Genomic DNA, 27,219 nt, shown 5'->3' on the forward strand with positions numbered 1-27,219 from the left:
TGGAGGGATTTAGGCAGCGCACAAGCAGATGGGGCTAGTTTAATTTAGGATTCTGGTCGTGATGGACTGGTTGGACTGAAGGATCTGTTTCTATGCTGTATGACTCCAAGTCTACTTTATAATGCTTATAGCTGTGCCAGAATCCCCCCTTTCTAACATAATCTGAGAGCAAAGTTAGCTCCTGTCTATAAATCTACATTTTTCTCTTTCTGTCATCCTCCTTATGCTGTGCCTGAGCTCGTCATTTGTGTGATCCATTGTCTGTACCTATGACACAATTCCTCCTAAACTGCTGACCAAACATTTCCCTCCCTAGCTCCCAAGTTTGTTGATGATATAAGTAGCTTCATCTACTATGGTAATGTTCTTCCTTTTATGGCTCTGCTTAAAAGATCAGTCTATTTTCAATTCTTAATTGAAGCTGGCCAGAGTTTTGAGTATTTTCTGTTTTGATTTCAAAAGTTCACTCGCTGTTGCTAATGTTAGCATTGTTTTTGAGTCACCTTGTCCAATATCATGAAATACTAGAACATTAAACTGAAGTAATTGTTAGGAAGATTACTCAATGTTGTATCTCTTCAGTGAACCCCACTCAGTTTGTCTAAATTTTATCCAAATGGTTTTGTGTTTGGAAAGGTATCCATTGTTTTAAGAGCAAGAAAGCTTCTTGCTTCAGTGATATTAGATTAGATTAGATTAGACTTACAGTGTGGAAACAGGCCCTTCGGCCCAACAAGTCCACACCGACCCGCCGAAGCGCAACCCACCCATACCCCTACATTTACCCCTTACCTAACACTACGGGCAATTTAGCTTGGCCAATTCACCTGACCCGCACATCTTTGGACTGTGGGAGGAAACCGGAGCACCCGGAGGAAACCCACGCAGACACGGGGAGAACGTGCAAACTCCACACAGTCAGTCGCCTGAGTTGGGAATTGAACCCGGGTCTACAGGCGCTGTGAGGCAGCAGTGCTAACCACTGTGCCACCGTGCCGCCCACTATATATTCTAAAACTGTGTAGTGAGAGCGCCACAATGAAATCATTCCTTTTTAAATATGCAATAAATTTTAATGTCAGTGTGCTTTTGACAGATAAGTTTGAAGACATAATTTGTTTTTTCAATGTTGCACTTATTACCTTAATTACAAAAAGGATTTTTCTTGAAAAAATTGCTAAATCAAATGACTATCTCTACAGTATGGTAGAAACTATGAGCAAAGACCTGTCTGAAGTTTATTTTAGTAGTAACTTCATTTGAATGTATCTCTCTTTCTGGCATGCATTTATAACCTGCATTGAAGTATGGTGTTTAGATCAGCTTTAAACCTTTCTTCTTCCTTTTTGCTTTTGTTTCTCCATCCAGTCGTCAGAATCACCTGAAAGAGCAACAGCAGCAACAGCCACCACCAGCACCTCCAATCCTCCTGCCTGATGAAGCTGAATGCCTGACTGTGCCAAGATATAAACGAGACCTGGTCCAGAAGCTCAAGATCCTCAGGCAAGAACTCTCTCAGCAACAGCCTCAGGCTGGCCACTGTCGCATTGAAGTTTCCAGGGAAGAGATATTTGAGGTATAGAGATTGTCTCCTTTTATTCTCTTTGTAACGGCAGAAACTGCCCTGATGTAACTTGCAGCTTTAAAGTTTTCGATCAATTCCAGGTATGTTGGTAATTCTGCAAAGTAAACTATGAAACCTAGACGTGATTCAACCAAGAGTATAGGAGCAGCACCAGGCATATCTAAAAATGAGATGTAAACCTGGTGAAGCTGCAGTTTGCTTGCATGCCAACAGTATAAGCAATAATTGAAAGACAGAGCCTACCATGTATGATGGACGATTAAAACATCTAACTGAAGGATGAGTCTCCACAAATATTCCATCTTTAAGAAGCTTGGCATATCCTTGCAAAAGGTAAGGCTGTAGTATTTGCATCAATCTTCAATCAGAAGTACAGAGTGGCTAATTCATCCCACCCCACCAGTTATCAGCCAATTTGATTCACTCCACGTGATATCAGGAAGCAGTTAAAGGCATTGGTAACTGCAAAGTCCATGGGCCTTGACAGCATTCCAAAAACAGGGCACACCCCAGCTGAGCTGGTTCAAAAGAACTGTGATGCTAGCATCCACCCAGCTATGTGAAAAAATGCAACTTGATCATTTATCACCCCTTCAGTATACTCTCAATCAGAAATGAAGAGATGGCAGATGCTATGAAGCAGCATTTACTTAATGATAACCTGCTCTCTGACACTTTAGTTTGGGTTCCACCAGGACCACTGAACTCCTTAAATTCTTGATTCAAAAGGAACAAAAGAACTGGAGTCCATGGGGCAGTGAGTGTGACAGACCTTGACATCAAGGCCCTTGCAAATTGGAGTCAGTGTTACTTGTGGGACACTCCTTGCTGGTATATGAGTATTCAGTTACCAAAGCAGCCCAAGTTCAAATGCAGCAAGACCTGGATAACATTTATGGCATACAAGTGCCAGGCAATGTCCATTTCCCACTAGAGATTATTTAACCATGGCTCTTTGATATTCAATGGCATTGCCATCACTGATTGCTCCACTGTCAACATCCTGGGGCTACCATTTATTGACCAGAACCTCATTCCTGATGAAGAGCTTATGCCTGAAACATAACTGTCCAGCTCCTCAGATGCAGCTTGTCCTGCTGTGCTTTATCAGCGCCACACTTTTTGACTCTGATCTCCTGCATCTGCGGTCCTTACTTTCTCCCAAAACCTTAAATGGACTAGCCATATAGATACTATGGTGAGGCTATGAATCCTGTATTGAGTCAAATACCTCGAGTAAAAAATGAGGTCTGCAGATGCTGGAGATCACAGCTGAAAATGTGTTGCTGGTCAAAGCACAGCAGGCCAGGCAGCATCTCAGGAATAGAGAATTCGACGTTTCGAGCATAAGCCCTTCATCAGGAATGAGAGAGAGTAGCCAAGCAGGCTAAGATAAAAGGTAGGGAGGAGGGACTTGGGGGAGGGGCGATGGAGGGGGATAGGTGGAAGGAGGTCAAGGTGAGGGTGATAGGCCGGAGTGGGTTGGGGGCGGAGAGGTCAGGAAGAAGATTGCAGGTTAGGAGGGCGGTGCTGAGTTGAGGGAACCGACTGAGACAAGGTGGGGGGAGGGGAAATGAGGAAACTGGAGAAATCTGAATTCATACCTTGTGGTTGGAGGGTTCCCAGGCGGAAGATGAGGCGCTCCTCCTCCAGCCGTCGTGTTGTTATGTTCTGCCGGTGGAGGAGTCCAAGGACCTGCATGTCCTCGGTGGAGTGGGAGGGAGAGTTAAAGTGTTGAGCCACGGGGTGGTTGGGTTGGTTGGTTCGGGCGTCCCTGAGGTGTTCTCTGAAGCGCTTCACCTATCCCACCTCCATCGCCCCTCCCCCAAGTCCCTCCTCCCTACCTTTTATCTTAGCCTGCTTGGCTACTCTCTCTCATTCCTGATGAAGGGCTTATGCTCGAAACATCGAATTCTCTATTCCTGAGATGCTGCCTGGCCTGCTGTGCTTTGACCAGCAACACATTTTCAGTTGAGTCAAATACCTCCCAATTTCCCAAAGACTGCCCGCAATCTATAAGGTACAAATCAATGATGGAGTATTCCCCACTTGAATGGATGAGTGCAGCTCCAACACCACTGAAGAAGCTTGACATCTTCCAGGACAAAGCAAATGCCTGATTGGCTCCACGTTTACAAGCATTTACTCCCTCCAACAGCAAGGCACAAAAGCAGTAGTGTGTGCTATGTATAGCTCACCATGGCTTGTTGGACAGCACTTTCCAAAACTGCAACAGCTGCTATACAGAAGTTCAGGAGCCACAGATGCAAGGGAATTCCACCACCTGCAAGTTCTTCTGCAAGCCATATACTGTCCTGACTTCCCCGTGTCACTGGGTCAAAACCCTGGAACTCCCTCCCTAACAGCTTTATGGGTCTATCTACACCAAAAGGACTGCAGCAGTTCAAGAAGGCATCTCACCATTGCATTCTCAAAGATAAACAGAGATTGCCAATAAATGCTGAACCCGCAATTGAAACCCATATACCATGAATGATTTTTTAAAAATGATGCTGAAATTTTCAAATGCCAACTGTTGTCAGGCAACTGCAAACATCAGTTTCAAGCCCTATGCAGGTAATCGTTATTAAATCTGCTAGCTTGGTGGTTGATATATCCCAGCTAAGCAAAGATCATATATGCTGTCAGATTGACAACTTCTCAAATATTAATATTCTGAGCTGTCTTTCACCTTTTCAAGCTGTTACAGCATTAATATTGAAAACAATTACTGAAACAATTGATTAACAACTTAATCCTTTAAAATTTGACATTTTTAGTTTTCAAAACTAGTTTTTGAACAATGTGGATTTTTAGTAGAGTCCAAGAGTTGTGATTTGTGCAATATTTGTCAGTTCCTTGCTTTAGGATTTTGCTTTGCCATGTACTGTTTCCCAGAGTTGTGACCAGGTGTGTGATGGCTGTGACTTACATTCTAAATAGTCCACCAAATTGTGTCTGGCTTCTCCATTGTACTTTCCTTGACTGGAGCTGTCTTCTATACTTTGCTGTTTGTGTATTGCAAAGATAAATTTAATTTTATTTTCTTAATTTATTTGTTTGTTGATCTTTTTAATTAAAGCGAAGATATGAATCTGATTGTAACTGGGTAAAGATTCAATATTCTTAACATTTTCTTTAGTTCTTTCATGGATGTAAGCTGTGCTCACTGTGCTGTTATTTATTGTCCATCCCTAAGGTCTGGAGTTGTAGGGTAAGGATAGCAGATTAGCTTCCTTAAAGGACATTGGTGAATCAGATCAGTTTTTACAACGATTGACTATTATAATGAGCTTTGTTATTAAGATCAGCTTTATGTTCCAGATAGGTTAATTAAATTCAAATTTAATCTGTAATCAAAATTAGATTGGAAACCATATCCCTAAAACATTACCCTGGGCCTCTGGATTACCAGTCCAGCTACAATGTCGTAGTCTCCCCACTCTTTCACTAAATAGTCATCTGAAAGGGGCCAGTATTGCTGACATACATAGAACTTTTTTAACTTAGGGTTCCTTCCTCTCCTCGATCAGGTTCCTTAGAGTATTTAATTGCCATTGGAACACTTTGAGTAAATAAAATACTATTTTTTTGAGACTATCATCACAGCAACACATATTCAGTAAGCTCCTCAGAATGCTATTGTATATCGTGTTTATTAAGCATAATGTGGATTGGATTGCTTTCAGGTGCCCTTTTGTCAACAGTGATATGTTTTTGGAATGGAAGCTGCAAATGATTTTTAATACTTGAAATGGGATTTCACATTTTATAGTATTTCATTCTTTGGTTCATAATTTAGATCAATGTTTTAACTAACAAATAGTCGAATATTCTTTTTCCAGGAGTCTTATAGGCAAGTAATGAAGATGAGACCGAAAGATTTATGGAAACGATTAATGGTAAAATTCCGTGGTGAAGAAGGATTAGATTATGGAGGCGTTGCTAGGTAAATAATGTTAATCTACCGCATTAAAGATTTATAAAAATGAGTTGCCCCTCTTTTCACTGGACCTGCTGCCATAAGTAGGATTGCTGCTGAAATCAAAGTCAATTGACCATTGCTACTGTAACAATTCATGAAGATGCATAATAGTGGTACAAGGTCACTTTCTAGAATTTTCTTCTTTTGAGCTGAAATGTTAATCTGTCTGATTACCCTTGAATGCATAAGGCAGAAAAGACACAAAATTCACGATTTGGGGCACTTCAGAGATGATGCCCTACCTCCTGGGGCATGTGACGTCTCCTGACTGCTAATTTGTAAATTGTAGCTTGAAACCTTAGTGTGGATTGTGGTTGATCTGAGTGTACACTACTTGCTGCAGCTGATAATTTAATACTCATCATGGTAGACTTGAGGCAACATTCATACTGGAGTTATATGGAAATGATCTTAACCACCAAGTAAATATTGAGTATTGTTATGGGAAGTTAATAACTGACATGTTTATATTGTTGCTTTTCCCAGTTATTAGATAATAATTTTGCTCTGTGATAGCAGTTGGTTTTAAATGGTTTTGTATGTAGCACCACCTAGTGGATACCTTCCTGTACATAGCAATATACCAACCCCAAACACGACCACATGGAATTACATAATAACTTTAATTTAGTTATGAATGTCATTTTTGTCTCTCCTCTTGTTCTGTAGTTGTTACCTTTTACTGAAGGTGCTGATTCTTTCCTGGCATAATTTCATGGTGTTAGTCACCTGAGTAGTCATCCTTAATGCACAAATTTCATGGCAAGCATTGGCAGATTCTGACTGTTTGCATGTGGATGTATCACAGCTGAACCTAATGCCATTTTTTGCAGACCTTCATAATTCTGCTTCTTGCAGCACTGAACAGGGACAGGAGTTCTAGGGGCCCGAAAACAAATTCCGTTGTTTTCACTGAACAGCAGCTGAGAGTTTCGAACTCAGTACAGACTGAAGGTCGAACTTGGAAAGTTGCTGCTTTAGTTACTAACAGGTTGAATGATTTGCAGAACTTGTAATTTAGTTTCTTTCTGCTTTCCCTAACATAATCTGTTTTAATTAAATTCTCTCCCTCCCTGAATTATGAAGTAAACAACTTTAACCAATGGGCAGGTTTCCTGTTTAGTGAATTACTGTTAGTGTGATTAATACCCCTGGACTGTCAGCAGGTCAATACAAGAGTTTGATTTTCCCAAGGACTGGCTGACTTTGTATTATTTTAGCTCAAGCACTCTATCACTTGGGGAGAGAGGGGAAATTACATGGAAAAAAAATATTAACAATGTTTGGTTACTGTAATTATTAGCACTATGCTCATAAAATATAGTTGTGCACAAAAGTTCTCTTGTATTAAGCCTGCCATCCCTTTATGCTTCAGTTTTGTCTTCTAATTTAGTTTAGTTTTAGCTTTAGTTTAGCTGTTTTCTCTTTAATGGTAGCACATTACCTGTTGTTATTTAGTGCAAATATTTTTATAATTTTTATCACTGCCTCCTTATTTCCATCATCTGATTTAGTTTGGTCATAATGCTAAACCGTAAGTGCCATTTGGCTAAAATCTAGTCCAAATTTATGAAAAGATCAAAGCTCAAGATTGGCTTGATAGTAAATGTTGTGCTTGCTTCAGTCCTGAATGTATGTCCATACAGGTAGAGATAGCTGGCCAATGATTATGTAGATTGCCTGCTCAGAGTAATATTATCTGTACCACTTGGAGAATAGTCTTTGCAATATGGAAACATTTTATTTAAATTCTGCAAACAATTGTGGTGATTGAATAACATTTTATAAGGCCTATATTTTTTACTGAAGGAATTTGTTGCTTCCTGTCAATTTATGCCATCAGCTTCTGAACTATTACATTCTCAAGGTATTTTACAGTTAGGTGCTGCTTGAACTGAATTTAGAAGGCTTTAAATGATTTAAAAAGTGGAAGAAAAATGCTCTGACCTGTAATTGATTTTAGCATTACAGAGCATTTGGGGTATTTTGTATCCCTGAAGGAGCACATTTACCTATACTTTTAATGATGGAGGAATACATTGTTATGTGCTCTCTCGTCCTTGTAAAGCAAAACTTCCTGCAACTTACTATAAGATTGCCACTGAATATCATAAATATTAAACAAAAGCTGCCTACTTTCTTTCTTGCAGGGAATGGCTTTATCTTTTGTCTCATGAAATGTTGAACCCGTACTATGGACTCTTCCAGTACTCCAGAGATGACATCTACACATTACAGATCAACCCAGACTCTGCGGTCAATCCTGTAAGCAGAAGATCATCTTTTAATTGATATACCCTTGACAGCTCCACTGCATAATTATTGGAGTGGTGGTCTGTTATTTCAAAGTAAGATAAGAATAACCAAGAGGCTGCACAGCTTGTAACTAATTACTGCAAGCACAGCACTGAGACTAACCTGTGGAAGCCGAAGGAGCTTGTTTAATCATTAATAGCCTATGGATCTATGGGCTTATGTGTGAATGCTTTCAGTAATGTTCTCTGCCTGGTGAAGTAATTGGCTGTCGATGGATATGGATTGAATGAGAGATTCCAGTGAGCGATCATATTTTTAAAATTTAACAATAGTGACATTTAAGGGATGAACACAGGACAGTTGTTAGATTTTAAATGCATAGTTGTAATTCTGTTCAGTACCTAAACAAGATTTTAAAAGTTGAAATTTCTGTCAACTGTTCATTTGAATTATTATATTTACAGCCACCCTGGAATCTAAGCTCATAGTTAGAAAACTGTTATTGGTGCTCTTTGAAAATTCTAATTTTATTGAGGTAGATGGTTAAAAAAACTAATTTTTTTTCCATTCTACTGATTATAGTTCCATTTGACATGGGTGGAATGGCAATCATATTGGAAAATATGAGCCAGTGGGAGATTACATTCAACCAAAAACAAAATCTATATCTAACAGAAGAACAAATGTGCCTGCAGATAAGTTAACAGCAAGTTAAACCAAAGTTTGTCTGTGACATTCTAGTAGATCACTGATATACAAGTTTACATTTAAGCTTTTCCAGTAAGGTTGGCTAAGGAATGACTTGTGGTGCAGAGAATCTAAAGAAAGGGGAGGAAAAAGAAACAAAACTGAGGGCAGTAGTCAACAGTATTTTCTCAGTTGACATGAAGTTAATTGAACGATTCTTATTAATTAGACAAATTTAATCATTTTAAAACTCTCTGCATTCAACTGAAGGCAGGTTGCTAAAAATTGAATTTGACCCAAGGAGTCTGTTCTGCAAATCACTGAAATCATGGCTGATCTGATGGTCCTCACTTCCACTTTCCTGATTTTATCCCCCTAACCCTAGATTCCCTTACTGTTTAAAATTCTGGCTGTCTCAGCTTTGAGTATACTTAATATGATGGTCTCAGCAATTTTCTGTGATCACTAATTCCAGATTCACTACCCTCTAAGAGAAGTAATTCCTCATCTCTGTCCTAATTGGGAGACCCCTTACTCAAATTAAGTCCAGCAGTCCCAGGTTCTCTCACAAGAAGAAACCATGCATTTACCTTGTCAAACCCTGTAATCACCTTTATATGTTTCAGTAATGTGTCGTCTTATTCTTCTGAACTCCAATGAGTACATTCTTACCCTTCTCAACCTCTTTGCATAAGAAAATTCTATCATATCCACGATCAATGTGATGATCCATCTCTGGACTACCAGCAATGCTAGTATATCTTTCTTTAGATAAGGGGACCAGACTAGGTGTGTTATAACTAGTGCCTTGTATAAATTTATCAATACTTCTCTATTTTTATAGGAGAAAGTGAGGACTGCAGATGCTGGAGATCAGAGCTGAAAATGTGTTGCTGGAAAAACGCAGCAGGTCAAGCAGCATCCAAGGAACAGGAGAATCGATGTATTGGGCATGAGCTCGAAACGTCGATTCTCCTGCTCCTTGGATGCTGCCTAACCTGCTGCGCTTTTCCAGCAACACATTTTCTTCTCTATTTTTGTACTCTGTTTTCTTTGAAATAAATGCTAACATGCCATTTGCCTTTCCTATTAGCTGCAGAACTTGTACACTAGTTTTTTGATGTACAAGAATCCCAAATTCCTCAGTGCTGCAGCTTTCTCCACTTAAATAACATTCAGCCCTTCTATTCCTCCTGCCAAGGTACATAACCTCACCTTTTCCACATTATGTTTCATTCTCACCATTCACCTTCCCAACTGTTTTTGTGTCATCCACAAAATTGCAGCTAATATGTTCACTTTCCCTGTCCAAGTCATTAATGTTGTGGCACCAGCTCTAATCCCTGTGACAGGTCTCCTTCTCTTCTCGAACAGGGGCATCATATCTGCAGTTTTCAAATCTCCCGGAACTCTGGGTTCTAGAATATTTCGACCAATGCCTCCACTGTCTCTGTAGCTACTTCCTTTAAAATCCTTGAATGCAGATCATCTGGTCACTTGTCTGCTTTGAGTCACATTAGTTTGTCAAATACTTTGTCCCTAGTGGTAGAGACTGCTACAGGTTCTTTCCCCCTCTTCGCACATTGCTTATCTCATACATTCAGAAAACATCGGCCCATCATGTTTGTCCCATCAAAAATATGCTACCTACGCTAGTTCCACTTTCCTGCACTTGACCCGTAGCCTTGAATATTACGACACCAAGTGCTCATCCAAATACTTTTTAAAGGTTGTGAGGGTTCCCACCTCAACTACCCTCCCAGGCAATGCATTCCAGACCTTTCATCACTCTGTGAAAAATAGGTTTTCCTCAAATTCCCTCTAAAACCCCGCCTTTCCTTTTAAAATGATGCCCTCTTGTTATTGACCCTTCAACGCAGGGCAATAGCTGCTTTGAATTCACCCTATCTATGCCTTTCATAATTTTATATATCTCTACCACGTTCCCCCTCAACCTTCTCTGCTCCAAAGAAGACATCTGACCCTATTCAGCCTCTTTTCAGAGCTGAAATGCTCCATCCCTGGCAATATCTGGTGAATCATCCCTGCCAGTGCAGTCACATCCTTCCTATAGTGTGAGGTCTTAGAATGTGGCTATAGTATGTGGCCTAACCAAAGTTATGTAGAGCTCCAACATGACCTCCCCTAATCTATTGTAATCTATTCCATGATTGATAAAGGCAAGTGTCCTATATGTCATCTTAACTACCTTATTACCCTGTCTGCCACCTTCAGGGGTCTGTGGACAAGAGCCTCTAGATTGCTATGGTCGTCTGAGCTTCCTGTTGTCTTGCCATACATTGAGTACTCCCTTGACTTCTTCCAAAGTGCATCACCTCACACGTGTCAATTCCATTTGCCATTGATCTGCCCATCTGACCAATCTGTAATTTAAGACCACCTTCCTCAGTGTCAACAACCTGACCAACCTTTGCATCATAGATTCTGCAAACGTACGTACCATCAACACCCCCACCTAAAACACACTCATCTACATTGTTTAAGAACATTTCAAACAATAAGGGATCCAGCAGAGGTACGTAACTACAGCCACACACCAGTCACACAAACAGCCGCTACCACCACCCTTTGTCTTCTCACACTCAACCAATTTTGGATCCATCTTGCAAAGGTACCATGGATCCCATGAGCTTTACTCTTCTTTATCAGTTTCCCTTGGGATCTTGTTAAAGGCATTACTGAAATCCATGTAAACCACAACAACAGCCCTACCCTCATCCAAACGCTTGGTCACCTTCTCAAAGTTCTACCAGATTGCTTAGGTATCACCTCACTCTGACAAAGCCATTCTCATTATCCCTGATCAAACCTTGCCTCTCGAAATGGACATTAATATTCTCCTAGCCGACATCAAGACTCTGGGCTTACTTTTTCCATCCAGACTCCAGCCCTACTCCTGTGCACCCATTCGCCAGCCTCCAACTCACCCCATCCACCTGGATACCCCGTGCCATCTGGTACCTGCCCTCAATTTCTTTATTTCCAACTGCAGCTGTGATATTTGACTGCCTCAATCTGTCCACCTCCATCACCACTGCAACCTCTCACCCTCGCAATGCACAACTCTCCACTCCCTCTGTTCCAACCCCAACCTCACCATCACCACCAAACCAGCATGGCCAAAGGTGTGGGAGGGTGCGGTGGTAGTTTGGCACACTGACCTCTACACCACTGAAGCCAGACACTAACTTCAAGACACCACCTCCTATTGCCCCCTTGACCGTGACCTCACTTCCCATCACCAACCATCATCTCCCGTACACAACCTCATCACCTCAGGGGATCTCCCACCTACAGCTTCCAACCACATTGTTTGGGAACTCTGCAGCGCCCAATTCTACCTCCTACCCAAGATCCACAAGCCTGACTACCCCGGCCGACCCATTGTCTCAGCCTGCTCCTGCCCCACTGAATTCATCTCCACCTATCTCAATACTGTCCTATCCCCCTGGTCCAGGAACTCCTCACATACATTCGGAATACCACCCATGCCCCCCTCCTCCAGGACTTTGGTTCCCTGGCCCCCAATGCCTCATCTTCACCACGGACATCCAGTCCCTATACACCTCCATTCGCCATCTCCAAGCTCTCTGTTTCTTCCTCTCCCAACATCCCCACCAATACCCTTCCACCCACACACTCATTTGTTTGACTGAACTGGTCCTCACCCTCAATAATTTCTCCTTTGAATCTCCAAATGAAGAGGTAGCCATGTGTCCCAGCTATCCCTGCCTCTTTGTTGGTTACCCTGGAACAGGCCATCTTCTGTAGTTACACTGGCACCATTCCTCACCTCTTCCTCCGCTACGTTGATGACTCCGTAGGCACCACCTTGTGCTCTCATGAGGGAATCCAATCCTCGAGGTTGCCACTTATTTCACCCCTTTGTATCGTTTAGTTTTTGATGGGATACTCTCCTTGAGTGCCTTTGTTGACCATAGCTACTTCATACTTTTAATGAAGTCCTTTTTGACCAGAATAAACTATTTAGCATTATTAATTGTCTGTTACTATTCATCTGCTGACCATTCTCTTAATCTATTTTCCCAGCCCGCTTTAGAAACTTTTTCCTCCTGCTTCTATAAATGCCTGTATTTGAGTACACTGATTTAGGACCCAAGTTGCTATCAATCAAGCTGAACTTGAAATTCTATCATGTCATAAATGCTGTCTCCAACAGGATTGTTGTCTGAGTCCTCTTATTAATCCTACATCATTACATATTACTAGATCTAAAATAGCCTGTTCCCAGGTAAGCTGTGCAATATATTGCTGTAAGCACTCTTCAAATTCGTCATTCATGTTACCCTTGTCCATTTGATTTGTCCATTCAATGTGAAGGTTAAGAACACCCATGTTGATTGTAGCATCCTCCTTGTATACCTCCATTATTTCCTGTTGCATATTTTATCCTATATTGATGCAACTCTTTGGGGTCTAGGATGACCCACCTATGACTTCTTTCCCTAGCTATTCCATACTTCCACCCAAACTGATTCCACATTGTGGTTAATTGCACCCACATTGCTGTTCACTACTGCACTGATCCCATCATGTATTAACAGTGCTACACGAACTGCTTTTCCTTTTCGCCTATTTTTCTGAGAAGTCTTGAATATTGATTCCCAGTCCTGGTCACCCAGCAGCCATGTCTCTATAGGCTATCAAGTCATATACATATATTTCTCTCTGTGCTGTATACTCATTAACCTTGGTACACATGCTGTGTATATTCAGATAATGAGCCTTAAACTTTGACTTTTTACTTTTATTGCTTATTCTGGTTCCACTGCATGCTTCTGCTTTTATTATTTGTCCCTTCCTGTTACACTTTGATTTTCGTTTGTCCCTTCACTACCCATGTCTTCCACTTATTTACCCTACATTCAACCCAAGTTGTATGATTTGCCAGAACACTGATCGAGCATGGTTAAAATGAAGCCCGTTCCAATGAATTAGCTCTCTTTCCCAGTATGGGCATCAGTGCTCCATGAATCAAAATCCTTTTTTCTCCACAACTGTCTTTGAGTCACACAGTTACTCTCCCGTCTTATTTATCTTATGCCAATTTGCACATGGCTCAGGTAGTAATCCTAAGATTACTTTCATGGCTCTACATTTTAATTTAGCCCGAACTGCTCATAAATTCCTAAGCAGAACTTCTTTCCTAATCCTATCTATGAGACTGCTATTTAGAGGGATCATGAGAACTGGATTCTTCCTCTCCCATTCCAATTCCTCTTCAATCCAGAAGAGATGTCCTTAACCTTAGCACCAGGTAGGCAACACGACCTTTGGCATTTCCTTTGCTGCAAAGAATAGTATTTATTCCCTTAATTATGCTATCCCCTATTACTATTTCATTACTCTTTTCCCATCCCTCAACCAACTTGAATAACACTCTGTACCCTGGTGCTTTTGTCAGTTTGCCCATCCGGGGGGATCCAAGATGGCGGCGACCCAGCAAGACTGAGTCCACAGTGCTCTACCCAAAACTTGGGGAAAAGTGGGCTATCCACCCCCACCACACTCACTAAACCATTTATAATAGTTGTTAACCTTAAATAGTTACCTATTAGTACATTTAAATAGTCTAATACTAGCTGGAAAATGAGTAAAGGGAAGGGAACAGGCGGCTCTAAGAAAGCAGGGACCCCTCCCCCACCCTCTCCCTCTTCATCTGCAACAAAGGTGTCTTCAGCTACTTCAGGAGATTTACCAATGAAGATGAGCTTTTGAGGAGATGTTTGCCAGGTGGGAGGCGAAGATTGATGCTTTTATCGAAGTGCTTCTCTGCTCTGCCGAGACTCAATCAGCCGAGCTGCAGAAGCAGGGCAGAGACATTCAGGAATTGGAGTGCCGAGTCAGAGAGGTGGAGTCGAAGGCCGCAGCCTCAGAGACTGGGATAAAATCAACAACCGACCACATCCGTTTTCTCGAGAATCGAGTCCAGAACCTAGAAAACCACATTGATGACCTCGAAAATCGATGTCGTAGAAAAAATATTCGGTTGTTGGGCCTGCCCGAGCAGGAAGAGGGAGGTCAGCTGACAGCATTCTTAGAGCATTGGCTGCCACAACTTTTAAATCTGCATAATGGATCAGGCCAGGTAAGGGTAGAATGGGCCTACCGGGTCACAGTACGTGGGCCCAGCTCAACCCAGCGCCCACGCCCGGTCCTGTTCCAGCTGCAGAGCTATAGGGAGAGGCAGATGCTCCTGGAAGCCTCAAGAAATCTGGGAAAAGATCCCCAAGCTATGACCCACAAAGGATCCAGGATCATGCTGTTCCAGGACTTCTCCCCAGCTTTGGTCCGAAAGAGGAAGGCATTCGATGAGGCGAAGAAGCGTTTAAGGGACTTAAATATTCAGTACTCCTTACGATATCCAGCGACGCTACGCCTTAGCCACGAAGGATCCATATATAACTTCGGATCACCGGAGAAGGCTAAGGAATTCTTGGACTCTCTTAAATAAACTGTAAGAGATTGTGGACGCTGGTCTACCTTTCCCATTATTTTGGTTTACATCCCTTCATCTTTTCTTATCTTTCCCCCTATGTGTGTATGTATATATATATGTTGGGGCATTTGGTTAATGTTGATGGGGAGAGGTGGTTACCTTATTCTATTTTACTTCTGTTTTTAGGAGCGGGATTGTTTTTCTTTCCCCTGTTATTTTGTGGTATTATATTTAAGTATTACATGTTGAGATTGTAATCTTATAGTTATATATGGTATTAATATTCCCAAATATATTTAGATGTGGGTGTGGGTGGAGGTGGGGTGTTCACTGTTAACTCTAGCTTTATATTATATTTGAATTCTCCTCATTTTATTGAGGAACACCTGGGTCAAGGGTGGGGCACTGGTTGGAAGAGGGTAAGATGGACTGTGGGAGAGGAAGTCAGTTTGCCCATCCTCTCTGCAGTCTGTGTTCATGTCCACGCTGGGAGAAGAACCTCATACCTATTGGACAAGGGCACAAAACTAAATTTTGGATCCCAGCGTCTGCCTCACTCACACTCTCACCCCTGTGTCCGTGACTGCGGATCAAATATAATTCATTTAAGGGGTGTGATTGTCTCCTGAAACACTCCCAGTCCCTGGTTTGTCCGTGTTCACTCCTCAGACTCTAGCCCATGAACTCTGAATCAAAATACCTCAACCAGCAAACACTTGCTGCAAACGTGGCCACTATGAATTACGGCGGTGACACCATTCATACTACAGCTGCAACACATCACCTGCTTGGCCATCTTAATTTTAATTAATTATGCTGTTAAATATTTTGAAAGTAGACTTCCAAATTCTACTCTTCAGCTATTATAACGTCTCCTGTTGTAGAGCACTTGGCTAGTCGGGGTGAAGTGGAAGACATACCACCATTCTTGTGATGTCACATTTTGACTGACAGACTGAACCATGTTGACGGGGCTTTCTCCCGCTGACTGTCTCCCGGAGGTCTACTCTGCCAGTTATTTTCTGCCTTTTTAACATGTGCCTTTGAGTTTTTTGTTTAAAAGTACTTTGTCAATGTGAGACTCTTGTTGGAAACTTGTTGTCTGGATCTTATTGTAGGAAAAATACAGTAGGACAGATACCTCTAGAAAAGTTGTATGGGGAAATGGGTTATGTACATTTTTAATATGAACTCTGAAGTCAACTTTTTATTTTTGAACAACTTTGTTACAAAGGAATGGGATATGATATTTTTGTTCTTTTGATATAATTTATCGATGGTTGATCTATTTGATAAAGAATCCTAACAAAATTTTAATTGAAGGCAAGCAATTTTAACTGCTATTTTAACTTCTAATTCAATTTTCTTCAAAATAGGAACACTTATCTTATTTCCATTTTGTTGGTCGGATTATGGGGATGGCAGTGTTTCATGGACACTACATCGATGGGGGCTTCACTCTTCCCTTCTATAAACAGCTGCTGGGAAAGTCAATCACACTGGATGACATGGAGTCTGTGGACCCAGATCTACACAACAGCTTAGTCTGGATCCTGTACGTACAGTCCTGCTTTACATCTATTGCTACTCAATTCAATGCAGCAAGTTCAGTAATTTGCTTTTAGACTCCATTAGAAGTGAAGTCAAATTATTTCAAAATGGGATTGGATGGAGCAGAGATTGCTTTAAAGCTCGCTTGAAGAAATCTGAATAGGCAAAGCTGAAAGTTTTGAAAGCTCAGTTTACACACGCCACTTCATCTCCAGAGCCAATAGAACAGTTGTGGACAAGAAAGTGCACTTGAGAATACCCATACAGGTAGGGCGGCACGGTGGCACAGTGGTTAGCACTGCTGCCTCACAGCGCCAGGGACCTGGGTTCAATTCCCGCCTCAGGCGACTGACTGTGTGGAGTTTGCACGTTCTCCTCGTGTCTGCGTGGGTTTCCTCCGGGTGCTCCGGTTTCCTCCCACAGTCCAAAGATGTGCTGGTCAGGTGAATTGGCCATGCTAATTTGCCCGTAGTGTTAGGTAAGGGGTATGGGTGGGTTGCGCTTCGGCGGGTCGGTGTGGACTTGTTGGGCCCAAGGGTCTGTTTCCACATTGTAAGTAATCTAATCTAAAACATAGAATATAGGTGTATGCACTCAAGTGATGAAGTTATTATTGTCCAGAGTGCAATGCGATTGTCTTTTCATTTTGTCATGATGCATTTGAAGTTAAACCAGGTTTCTATCAGCAAAATTCTGGGTCACTTTTGCTTGACGTGCTGTTGCAACAATTAGTGTGGTTCTTGTTGACCCCTCCTCCAAGGGAGGAACAAAGCCATTCAGTTCAAAAGTAAGGCTTTGTAAATTAGTTTCCTAATATAGTTTTGATTGGTAGCTCTGTGTGAATTAATGGCTATTCAAATTTACTGGGTCCTCATCACTACTATCATTCAAAATCACTGAATATAATTTTTGAAGGCCATTTGTCAGGCTCAGTGACATCCACATCTGCAGATAGAAGAAGAATAAATAACTGTTACCCATGAAAATGGCCATTCGTTTATTTAGTACAGTAGATGAGAACTGTTTTTTTTCCACTTCTACACAGAACAATATTACGCTCACTGCTGCAAAACTGTTTGTTGTATTCCTGGTATTGTTTGCATCTTCTATTAGTGTTTATTGTGTTTTGTGGTTAACATCAAAGACAAAGTCCAAATAATGATCCTGCTGCCTTCCAAACCTCAAGAGGATCTTTTGAAAGCATAAAACCAGTAGCTGAAACAATCTGTGAATAGTTTTTGTTCATGGGGCATGGAGAATATTAATTACATATGGAAGTGGTCTGAAATGTAGTAATGTAAAAAATGTAGAATTAATCAAAAGGGGTGAAGGGAACCAAAAAAAACCATTGTGACCCTTTTCGATCATGTATCAAATACTAACTTTACAGTAGCGAATCCTATTTTGTATATGTCACTTGCAAGTTACTGCTTCGCAAGTAGAATCAGTTTTCATAATTCGTTTCGCCCCAATATTATCAGTTGTAGTGAATATCAAAATGAACACTTCATCTATTTCTAACTTAGTTTTTAAAAATATTTTTATTGAAAAAATTTTTCTTTACAAAATTATAAAATTCCAGAATATGAAAATATAACATTATAACGACCGCAACAATAAACAATAAGCCAACTCCTATAATGCTCTACAAAAGAACTCTCAGCTACACTCATTACATATCAATAAGTAAGTAAATAAATAACACCACTCAACATAACAAGACCTCAGCTCTCCACCTTTGAGAGCATCAATTATTAAACCCACATTTGCTTGAAATTCTTTCCCTCAGGCCATTAGGCTTATTAAACCAAACCACCATGGCTCGATCAAAGCCCTAATTAAAATGGCAGACAGATCTGCTTCCAAATAATTCAAAAAGAATTGCCACGTCTTCTAAAAATTTTCCGTTTTCTGGTGCATCATGTTTGTAGGAAAGTCCAAAGGAATGTGTTCCACAATTAACTTATGCCACCCAGATAGACCCGGGGGGTTCTCAGATACCCAGCACATCAGAACGTTCTTCCTCGCACAAAAAGTGAGGACACTAAAAAGTTTTCTCCCATGTACATCTAAGGGAGATAAATTTGGCAAATCCAGGAGAAGAGAAACCGGGTCCACCATGTCTTTGGTCCCCAAGACCCCCTCTATTACTCCTGCCACAGTACTCCAGTATGTGGCACTGTGGCAGGACCACAAACAATGAGTGAGGGTAGCTGTATTTACATTTGGGGCACATTGAAGACGCACCCTGCTTAAATTTTGCAAGACAATCTGGGTCTAGATGAGTCCCACGAAGAATCTTTAACTACACAGCATGGGTCCTATTCCGTATTAAAATCTTCCTCGCACTCTTACAAATATCCTCCCAAGTTTCAGGAGTGATCTCCACCCCCAACTCTCTCTCCCAGACCTCCCGTAATTGCTCAATGTCACTCAAGGAACCTCCCCCTTACAAATGATAGAGAACCTTTGCTTGAAAGAGTGCTCTTGGCCTGAAGGACCCTCTTTTTCCGTATCTGATCTGTAACACTCAGTTAGAAGCGTAGTCTCTTTTTGGATAAAATCTCTGATCTGAAAAAACCAAAGAGGTCCCTGCTCGATAATCCATACTTATGAGTTATTTGATCAAACGACATCAATGTTTAATCTTCAAACAGGTCACCAAACGAGAAACTCCCCGATCTGCCCAGGACGTAAACCCGGGATCCATTGTCCCTGGCCGGAAACCTGGCATACTAACTATGGGAGTATGGAAAGATGTTTTAGACATATTATCCTCCATCTGTCTCATTGCCCTCCACGCTTTGACAGTATTAATAACTATTGGATTGTGGCAGTGTTCCAAAGCTATCCTCGTTTAGTCCAGAAACAGCTAGTTAATAAGAGGACACTTTGCCTGGGAGGCCTCGATGTCCAACCATATCGATGTCGAGTCCTCTCCGACCCAATCGCTCTCAAAAGATAGAAGGGAGCTCAATTGATATCTTCTGACATCTGGGAGATACACTCCTCCTGACCCCTGGGGCATTTGCAATTCCGTAAGCTTGATAAGAGGCATCTTATGGTGCCAAGTAAAAGAACTAAACCAAACATTTAATTTCCGAAACATTTGTCCAGGAAAAGACAAGGGCAGCATTAGCAGAGGGTATAGTAAGCGAGGAAGAGCATTCATTTTAAGAAGAGCAACTCGACCTAGCCATGATATTGGAAGGACCCCCTGTCTTTGAAGGTCTTGTTTAATCTTGTCAAACAAATGAACAAAACTAGCCTTGAATAACTGAAATAAGGGAAACTAAGGCCAAAATAAAGAAAGCCACCCTGTACCCACTTCAATGCGGGCATTCCCCAAGACTCTAGATTTTGAAAAATTGATCTTGTAACCTGAGAAAAAAACCAAATGAATTAATACATTTGATACCGTTAAGTACACCTTTGGGCATTCTATCCAGCACAGAATCCATAAGGCAATTAAAGCACCCCCCCCCCCCCCCTTTAATAATATGCCATGACGCTAAGGCCATCAGCTTAGTCAAGGAAATCAGTCAGAAATTTAAGAGGGTGAACCCGAGGACAGTAGACATTCAAAATACCATATTCCTCACCATGTATAAGGGCCTTCAGGATAACAAACTGACCATAATCATCTTTAATGCAATCTATTAAATTAAATGGGAGACCCTTCCGGACGAGTACTGCCACTCCTCTGCCCTAGTACTAAACAACGAGAAAAACACCCAATCAAACCCACCCTGCTGCAACTTCAAGTGTTCGTTGTCACTAAGATGACATCCACTCTCTCCTTTCTAAGCCTCGTCAACACCTTTTTCTCTTTTAACTGGTGAATGAATCCCTCTGATATTCCAGGTGCGCCATTTAAGAATGCTGCTAACCATGATTCTTTACTATCACCTTTGACATGTCGAGAGGAAGAATTCATCTTGCAACATGCTGAGCATGCTCAAAAGGAGACTAACAGAGTCTATTAACAAAACAAAACAAAACAACTGCAAAACACAAGACACTTAATGGGAGGCTCTACCCCCTGCCCACAGAGGGTGTTTACATTTCCTACACACACCTCCATCCTCCCCTTCCAACGCGAGCTGCACCCCAAACACAACCAAAGGACATTGTAAACACAAAAGTATAACAAAAACAATGAGCACTCTGCGCCCCCACCACCACAATATATCAATACCACTCCAGCTCGGAAAAAAAACTCACCAATAACAGCTTCCTTGGGAAAAGTGTGAAAGTACAAGAAATAAAAGCAAGACAAAAAAAAGCTGACACTATTGTCAAGTCCATAAATACATCTACATTATTTTAAAGTGTCCAAGAAGTTTTTGGCTTACTCCAAAGAATCAAACAATCACATAGTCTCCTCATAAGTAATAGGAAGAACCACTGGGTAACGCACCAAATATTGAATACTGAAGTCCTTTAATCTTCCCTCAACCTCATCAAATGATTTCCTCTTGTGGATCACTGCTGCAGAAAAGTCCTGGAAAAACATTATCTTAGTTCCGTGATAGGTCCGGGCCTGTGGATCTCTTCCCAACCCTAGAAGTTTCCATGACACTCTGCTTGTCCCTGTAGCATTGAAATCATATCAGAACTGGGCAGGGGTGCTAACCCTGACTGAATCTGCGCACAACAACCCAGTGAACTCTGTCAACTTTCACCTGGTTCACCTTGGAATTGTAGCCAAGAAATTGTGGCAATCAGTCTTCAAACAAACTTGCTGGCTGCCCACTTTCTACTCCCTCCAACAGACCAACGACCCGGATATTCTCCTACCTCTATTTTCCAAGTCATCGACTTGCTCAGTCAGGGCCCAAACCAGTTACTCAAGTGCCCAGAACTGCCTTGGTGAGGACTCGACCTCGGTTTCTGATGCTGCAGTCTACCACTCAACCTCTTCACTTCACTTCCTGAGCCCTTCTAACTCCTCCTTGTGCTTTTGCAGCATGATTGAGATGGGCTGTACTTGATTACGAGTCTCTTCCCTCAGCTCCTGGGTCAGCTGTCGGATGACTCAGAGTTCCTCCACAATGTTGTGCTGCACAGGGATTTCGTTCACAGTTGCTTCCTCAGTTACAGTCTCTGGTCTGCCTGGTGTTTTTGAGTGTCCCAAGTGTTGAGACTTGGCCATTTGCTTCCCCTTAGTCATTCTCGCACACTCAAAAGGATTTAAACGGTTGTATTACCATTTAACAATAATATTTTCCAAAAAACTAATGTGGGGAGGTGAAAAAAAATTACTACTCTGGGTTGGGGTGCAGAGCTCTGCAAGGCTGATCTATTCACATCGCCACCATCTTGAATCCCCCCAATTTTGTTTAAATAATTTCCTGTTTATAACTTTTAAATTTTCATGTTTTTAAAAATACATTGTCTTTATTATTAAGTAGCATTTTTATTGTAACAGGATTAGAAATCTTTAAAAATCTGTCAGTTGAACCCTCTGTGCTGTAGCTAATAGTAACCTTGGAATGGACAGCATTTTTTGAATTGAGTTAGGTAATTCTAGTATGTTGTATAATTATTTTGCTTGTTTAAAAACTTCAAAGGCTGTTTGAGTTTCTGTATGAATTTACAAAGTTTGAAAAATGAGGAGCAATGTTAATGGCATCTGTGTCTTGCAGTTTGAACATCTTTATTCTGCAATGTTCTACAAGCGTTTGGCAAAATAATTCATTGGGACAAAACTTGCCACAAATCTTTTTCATTTAATTTGTCAATTTGTGTTCTGACTGACAATATTTATGGAGAACTGTTACTAAGACATGTACCATTACGAAAGTTGAAAAATAATGTATGTTAAGGATACAGAAGAGTTTGATCCATTTTCCCTTGGCTGAAAATCTTGACCTCTTTATCAACTGATGATGCAGAACATGTACTAGACATAAAGCAACAGTAGTTTGAGGGCTGAAAAGTTTGTGATCAAGTGTTTTGTTTTTCTGCTATGCAGTGAAAATGACATCACAGGTGTCTTGGACCATACATTCTGTGTGGAGCACAATGCCTATGGAGAAATCATTCAACATGAACTAAAGCCAAATGGGAAAAGCATTCCTGTAACAGAGGAGACCAAGAAAGAATACGTTCGGTAAGAGAGACAGGAAGCACTTACTGCTGTTTTATGATTCTACTTCATGAAACTTTAATCCAATTAGAAAATAGTCTGCAACAAAATAATTTGTAAGGGATTGGACGACTTGGTTTATATTTGCATGGCTAGATGCAAGCTATGATTTACTGTGGTTTAACATAATGTAAACAACCTATATGTACCAGGAGACAGCCATCTTTGATTAGGGCTACATCAGTCAGTACCTGGGGATTTTACTGAGTCAACTGAACCCAATCTACATTTGTTGCAATTATTTCACTTCTGATCCATTTCTGCAACAATTTAGAACATAGTTCTGATGTTGAAAAAGCATGAATAAACAGACTTTCTAAAAAATCTGGAGACTAATGCAGTTTGATATTAGCCCCAAACAATGGAAAGGCTCAAACACATTGCTATGTAATAACCCATGTGCACTTTATCCTTGTTCACATTTTCACCCATTTCTTCCCATCTTTGCTTATTAATTTTAACCTAGTGCTGTTTCCTGTCTTCTATCTTTTAAAATTGTTTTTGCATTTTTAAATTATGAAATAAATTAAGTATGGATTCTAAGGATTCAGTTTCTGTTTAGTGCATACTTTTATTCGTGAGTGAAGAATTGATTATGTGGAAGTTTATTTTTCCAAAACAACACTTAATTCATAAAATTTATAGAAACATATTACTTAATGTTACATGAGGCATAAAGTAAGTTAATTTCTTCTTAATATTTGATGCTCATTACATCTTGAGCAGACAGCCTGAGGGGCTTTATCCAGTTTCTAGCCCCACTATGTATTACATCTGAAAGGCCTTCAATGGTGGCCTGACCCTTTTGTTCCTATTCTGCAGTTTTCCCAAGCATTAATGTGTCCCTCAGCACATAAACCTGGATCTTGCAATGTTGCAGTCTGCAGCCATGGAAGGCCAATTGGTTTTGAACATACTAAAGAGCATCTTTCATGGAGTTGATGGTCATCTAGCCACAATTGAATTTTATTGTCGCGAGTATGAATACTGACGAATATTGTTCACACAGGAAAAAGACAATGTAGTCAAGGTGAATACTGAGATACAGGCTATTAGACTAAACGGAATTGAGGTTCATAAGGAGGAGCTGTTAACAATTCTGTAAAATGTGAAAATAGATAAGTTGCCTGGGCCAGGTGTGATTTATTCTAGGATTCTCTGCAAAGTTAGGGAGGAGATTGCAGAGACTTTGGCTTTGATCTTTATGTCATCATTGTCTATAGCAATAGTGCCAGAAGACTGGAGGATAGCAAATGTTATCCCCTTGTTCAAGAAGGGGAGTAGAGACAACCCTGGTAATTACAGACCAGTGAGCCTTAGAGAGGATTTATAATAATTTAGAAAGGAATATGTTGATTAGGGATAGTCGATACAGTTTTGTGAAGGGTAGGTCATGTGTCACAAACTTTCTTGAGTTCTTTGAGAAAGTGAAAAAATAGGTGGATGAGGGCAAACCAGTTGATGTGGTGTATATGGCTGTCAGCAAAGTATTTGATAAGGTTCCCCATGGGAGGCTATTGCAGAAAATATGGAGGCATGAAATTGAGGGTGATTTAGCAGTTTGGATCAGAAATTGGCTAGCTGTAAGAAGACAAAGGTTGATGGGAAATATTCATCCTGGAGTTCAATTACTAGTGGTGTACTGCAGTGATCTGGGGCTACTGCTGTTTGTCATTTTTATAAATGACCTGGATGAGGGCATAGAGGATAGTAAATTTGCAGATGATATTAAAGTCAATGGAGTTGTGGACAATGCGGAAGGATGTTGCAGGTTACACAGGGATGTATATAAATTGCAGAGCTGGGCAGAGAGGTCACAAATGGAGTTTAATGCGGAAAAGTGTGAGGTGAGTCACTTTGGAAGGAGTAACATGAGTAGAGAGTATTGAGCTAATGATGAGATTCTTTGGAGTCATAGAATCCCTACAGGATCTTCAGCTCACGTCCACACCAACCCTCTGAAGAGACCCATTCACCTACCCTATTATCCTTTATTTACCCTTCACTAATGCACCTAACCTACACATCCCTGAACACTAGGCAATTTAGCATGGCCAAATCACCTAACCTGCACATCTTTGGATTGTGGGAGGAAACCCAGGCAGACAATGGGATGATGTGCAAACTCCACACACACATTTGGCCGAGCCTGGAACCAAACCTGGGTCCCTGGCGCTGTGAGGCAGTTGTGCTAACCACTGAGCCACTGTGCTCAGCGAGATCTCCGTGTCCATGTGCATAAATCCCTGAAAGTTGCCACCCAGGTTGATAGAGTTGTTATGAAGGCTTTTGTTGGTAAAGGAATAGAGTTTCGGAGCCATGAGATCATGTTGTGGTTGTATAAAACTCTGATGCGGCTGCACTTGGAGTATTGCATACAATTCTGGTTACTGTGTTATAGGAAGGATGTGGAAGCATTGGAAAGGGTGCAGAGGAGGTTTATCAGACCTGCCTGGTATGGAGGGAAGGTTATATGAGGAAAGGCTGAGGGACTTGAGACTGTTTTTGTTAGAGAGAAGGCTAAGAGGTGACTTAATAGAGACACAAGATGACCAGAGAATTAAATAGGGTGGACAGTGAGAACGTTTTGCTTTGGATGGTGATAGCTAGCACAGGGGACATAGCTTTAAATTGAGGGGTGATAGATTTAGGACAGATGTCAGAGGTGGTTTCTTTACTCAGAATAGTAATTGCGTGGAATACACTACCTGCTACAGTAGTATACTTGCCAACTTTAAGGGCATTTAAGTGGTCATTGGATAAACATATGGATGATAATTGAATAATGCGGTTTAGATGGACTTCAGATTGGTTTCACAGGTCAGTGCAACATTGAGGGTCGAAGGGGCTGTACTGCACTGTTATGTTCTACTTATCCCCGAGAACAGTCTGTAACACGCTGAACTATGTCATGGAGCAACTCAGGAATCAACCTTGACAAATCCGTGCTGGCTGTCCCTAATCAAGCTGTGTCTTTCCAGATACTCATAAATCCTATCCCTCAGTACCCTTTCCATTACTTTGCCTACCACAGAAGTAAGACTAACTGGCCTGTAATTCCCGGGGTTATCCCTACTCCCTTTTTTGAACCGGGGCACAACATTCGCTACTCTCCAGTCCCCTGGTACCACCCCCGTTGACAGTGAAGACGAAAAGATCATTGCCAACGGTACTGCAATTTCCTCTCTTGCTTCCCACATAATCCTAGGATATATCCCGTCAGGCCCGGGGGACTTGTCTATCCCCAAGTTGTTCAAAATGTCCAACACATCTTCCTTCCTAACAAGTATCTCTTCTAGCTTACCAGTCCGTTTCACACTCCTCTTCAACAATACGGTCCCTCTCGTTCGTAAATACTGAAGAAAAGTACTCATTCAAGACCTCTCCTATCTCTTCCGACTCAATACACAATCTCCCACTACTGTCCTTGATCGGACCTACCCTCGTTCTCGTCATTCTCATGTTTCTCACATACGCATAAAATGCCTTGGGGTTATCCTTGATCCTATCCGCCAAGGATTTTTCATGCCCTCTCTTAGCTCACCTAATCCCTTTCTTCAGGTCCCTTCTGGCTATCCTGTATCCCTCCACTGCTCTGTCTGAACCCTGTTTCCTCAACCTTATGTAAGCCTCCTTCTTCCTCCTCTTTACTAGACATTCAACCTCCCTCGTCAACCAAGGCTCCCTCACACGACCATTTCTTTCCTGCCTGATAGGTACATACATATCAAGGACACGTCGTATCTGCTCCTTGAAAAAGTTCCACATTTCCACCACATCCTTCCCTGACAGCCTATGCTCCCAACTTATGCTCCTCAAGTCCTGTCTTACAGCATCATAATTTCCCTTCCCCCAATTGTAAAATCTACCCTGTTGTGCGCACCTATCTCTCTCCATAACCAAGGTGAAAGTCACAGAATTGTGGTCACCATCACCAAAATGTTCACCCACTAACAAGCCCATCACTTGTCCCGGTTCATTACTGAGTACCAAATCCAATATGGCCTCCCCTCTGGTTGGACAATCTACATACTGAGTTAGAAAAGCTTCCTGGACACAATGCACAAACACCGCCCCATCCAATCTACTTGATCTAAAAAGCTTCCAATCAATATTTGGGAAGTTGAAGTCGCCCATGACTACGACCCTGTGGCTTCTGCACCTTTCCAAAATCTGTTTCCCAATCTGTTTCTCCACATCTCTGCTGCTATTGGGGGGCCTATAGTAAACACCCAACAAGGTGACTGCACCTTTCCAATTTCTGACTTCAGCCCATACTACCTCCAAAGGCAGATCCCCCTCAAACTTCCTTTCTGCAGCCGTTATACCATTTCTAATTAGCAATGCCACCCCCCCCTCCTTTTTTACCACCCTCCCTAATCTTACTGAAACATCTGTAACCAGGAACCTCCAACAACCATTCCTGTCCCTCATCTATCCACGTTTCCGTGATGGCCACAACATCGTAGTCCCAGGTACCGATCCATGCCTTAAGTTCACCCACCTTATTTCTGATACTCCTT

The 27,219-nt window shown here is 41.4% G+C and overlaps 1 protein-coding gene across 3 annotated transcripts in view; it reads left to right on the forward strand.

The window, feature by feature from the left end:
- The window catches only part of smurf2 (SMAD specific E3 ubiquitin protein ligase 2), a 295,636-nt gene that overhangs the window by 252,872 nt on the left and 15,545 nt on the right, over positions 1-27,219 (forward strand). For all 3 annotated transcript variants that reach the window (XM_060844755.1, XM_060844757.1, XM_060844756.1), the window contains 5 exons: positions 1,369-1,576; positions 5,431-5,534; positions 7,721-7,835; positions 16,371-16,549; positions 22,523-22,660. In XM_060844755.1, the coding sequence (XP_060700738.1) occupies positions 1,369-1,576; positions 5,431-5,534; positions 7,721-7,835; positions 16,371-16,549; positions 22,523-22,660 (744 nt within the window). The remainder of the gene's footprint in view (positions 1-1,368; positions 1,577-5,430; positions 5,535-7,720; positions 7,836-16,370; positions 16,550-22,522; positions 22,661-27,219) is intronic.

This window comes from Hemiscyllium ocellatum, chromosome 25, assembly GCF_020745735.1.
Source record: "Hemiscyllium ocellatum isolate sHemOce1 chromosome 25, sHemOce1.pat.X.cur, whole genome shotgun sequence".
Classification (NCBI taxonomy): domain Eukaryota; kingdom Metazoa; phylum Chordata; class Chondrichthyes; order Orectolobiformes; family Hemiscylliidae; genus Hemiscyllium; species Hemiscyllium ocellatum.